At 44.9% G+C, this 1,703-nt stretch overlaps 1 protein-coding gene across 1 annotated transcript; it reads right to left on the minus strand.

Annotated features, from left to right (window-relative positions):
- Positions 1-390: 390 nt before the first annotated feature.
- Positions 391-1,260, minus strand: LOC138012510 (uncharacterized). Its single transcript, XM_068859298.1, has 2 exons — positions 861-1,260; positions 391-761 (listed from the first exon to the last, which is right to left on the minus strand). Exons 1-2 carry the CDS (start codon positions 1,258-1,260, stop codon positions 391-393), a joined length of 771 nt encoding a protein of 256 aa, XP_068715399.1.
- Between the last annotated feature and the right edge of the window lie 443 nt (positions 1,261-1,703).

Consider the following 1,703-nt stretch of genomic DNA (forward strand, 5'->3'; position numbering starts at 1 on the left):
AGGATCTTAAACACATAAAGTCAAACTTGATTTAAACATTGAGTTCAAGAAACTACCAGAAGATATTTTCTTAATGTAACAGTCGGCTCAAATAAAAGCTGGTCTACTAGATAAAATTTCAGTGAACAACCGTGGCATTTATTTTTGTTAACTTTGATTATGGCATTAGTTTGAAGTTCTGTGTGTATTTGAATTTGATCTTATGTGACTGATAGAACCTACAAACAAATGTGTGTGCTGCAGGACAGTATAATTATTGCTACACTGTGTAAATTGTTGTGGTGTTAACCAGAGACAAAATTAGTGACTTTTGGATAAGCAGTCATTATATAATTTTAAAAGACTTGCATGCGATGTTAAGTCTCTTTTGCAGTTTTTGTAGTCGTTTTTTCAAAGCTTCATTTTCCAGTTTCTGTTGCTTGCGCTCTCCCAGCGCTTCCATCTCACTGCCAGGGCGTCTGGTAGGGGAGCGTCCCAGGCTTGTTTTAGCTCACAAGCCTCTCTATAGATGAACTCTCCTTGTAGCGTTGTGGGTGAAGCTAGACCAAGATAATCGTAAATGCAACCTAACTTCCCCAGAATTCCTCTCTTGGTCGGCTCCGCTCTCTCTTGAGGGAATGTAATAGCCGGGGTGTCCGCGACCTCATCCCATTTAAGGCCAAGGAGTTTAGTTCCTACTCCAGAGACATTCGCACTTAACTGCTGCTTGGTGTAGGTATCTTCACTGTAATTGATAAAATCGCGAGGGTTTTCTTCTAACTCTGGAACGTTACAATTCCATTTGTATAACTCAAACCCAGCGCCAGAGAAGATTGTCACAGCATCACACTTGAGCTCTTAATCTTTGGTGACAGTGGTACCACCAGAAATGAGATCGTCAACATAAAGGCTGCAAAGAATCTCAGCAACACTCTGTGGTAGTCTCTCCCTCCAGCTCTCCAGGTGTTGTTCAATCACTCCTCCTAACAGAAACGGTGATGCTGCGAGCCAAAACAGCGCCTTTGTAAACCTGAAGACTTGTACTTGCGTAGAATGCAAGTCACGCAACCACTGGAACCTGCGTGCATCACACTCCCCCTCTCTGATGTGAACCTGTAGAAATGCCTGGCGGCTGTCTCCTGCGAAGGCCACTGAATGGAATCTTCCACGTACTAAGACATCGTAGATTTTGTTTTTGAGGGGCGGACCAGGTTCTAGACAGTCATTTAGAGAAGGCGCATCCTTTGCTCCCCATGCAGAACAGTCGTAGACCACCCTCATTTTCGTAGTTTCAGCAGTTCCCTGATAACCGCTTGATGAGGCATGTAAAACTCTTTTCCTCTAGCCTGCAAAGGAGCCGGCTCAACCACGCCTTCTGTCGGCTAGTCCCGGATGATTGCGTCATATTCGCCCAACTTTCTTATGCGGCGCAATTTTGACAGTTGAGTGTGTAGATGTCGCAGACTGCCCTCCTCGTTAGATGGGAGAGGTGGGTGATCTCCTTTCCACGGTAGCCCGTTTCATACCAGCCTTTCTAGGGATTTCGAGTCAGCTGTTCGCAAAAATCTTTATACACTTCTGACTGGTCTCCAGCGGGTGAATCGCCTAACCCAAGTACATCTAAAGCGCACAGCTGCTCATAATCACTTGCACGGCTAGAAAACCAGCGCTCAAATCAGCTTTTATTCCGTCTGTCCAATGACTGATCTTCCAACTCAACTCCA

This window comes from Montipora foliosa, chromosome 1 (assembly GCF_036669935.1).
Source record: "Montipora foliosa isolate CH-2021 chromosome 1, ASM3666993v2, whole genome shotgun sequence".
Lineage (NCBI taxonomy): Eukaryota > Metazoa > Cnidaria > Anthozoa > Scleractinia > Acroporidae > Montipora > Montipora foliosa.

Excerpts from the sequence above, each read along its gene's own strand:
- LOC138012510 (XM_068859298.1), bottom strand. The coding sequence starts at position 1,260 with ATGAGGGTGGTCTACGACTGTTCTGCATGGGGAGCAAAGGATGCGCCT. Across the intron at positions 762-860 it reads TGACGATCTCATTTCTGGTG|AGTTAGAAGAAAACCCTCGC; the intron begins GTACCACTGTCA and ends GTAACGTTCCAG.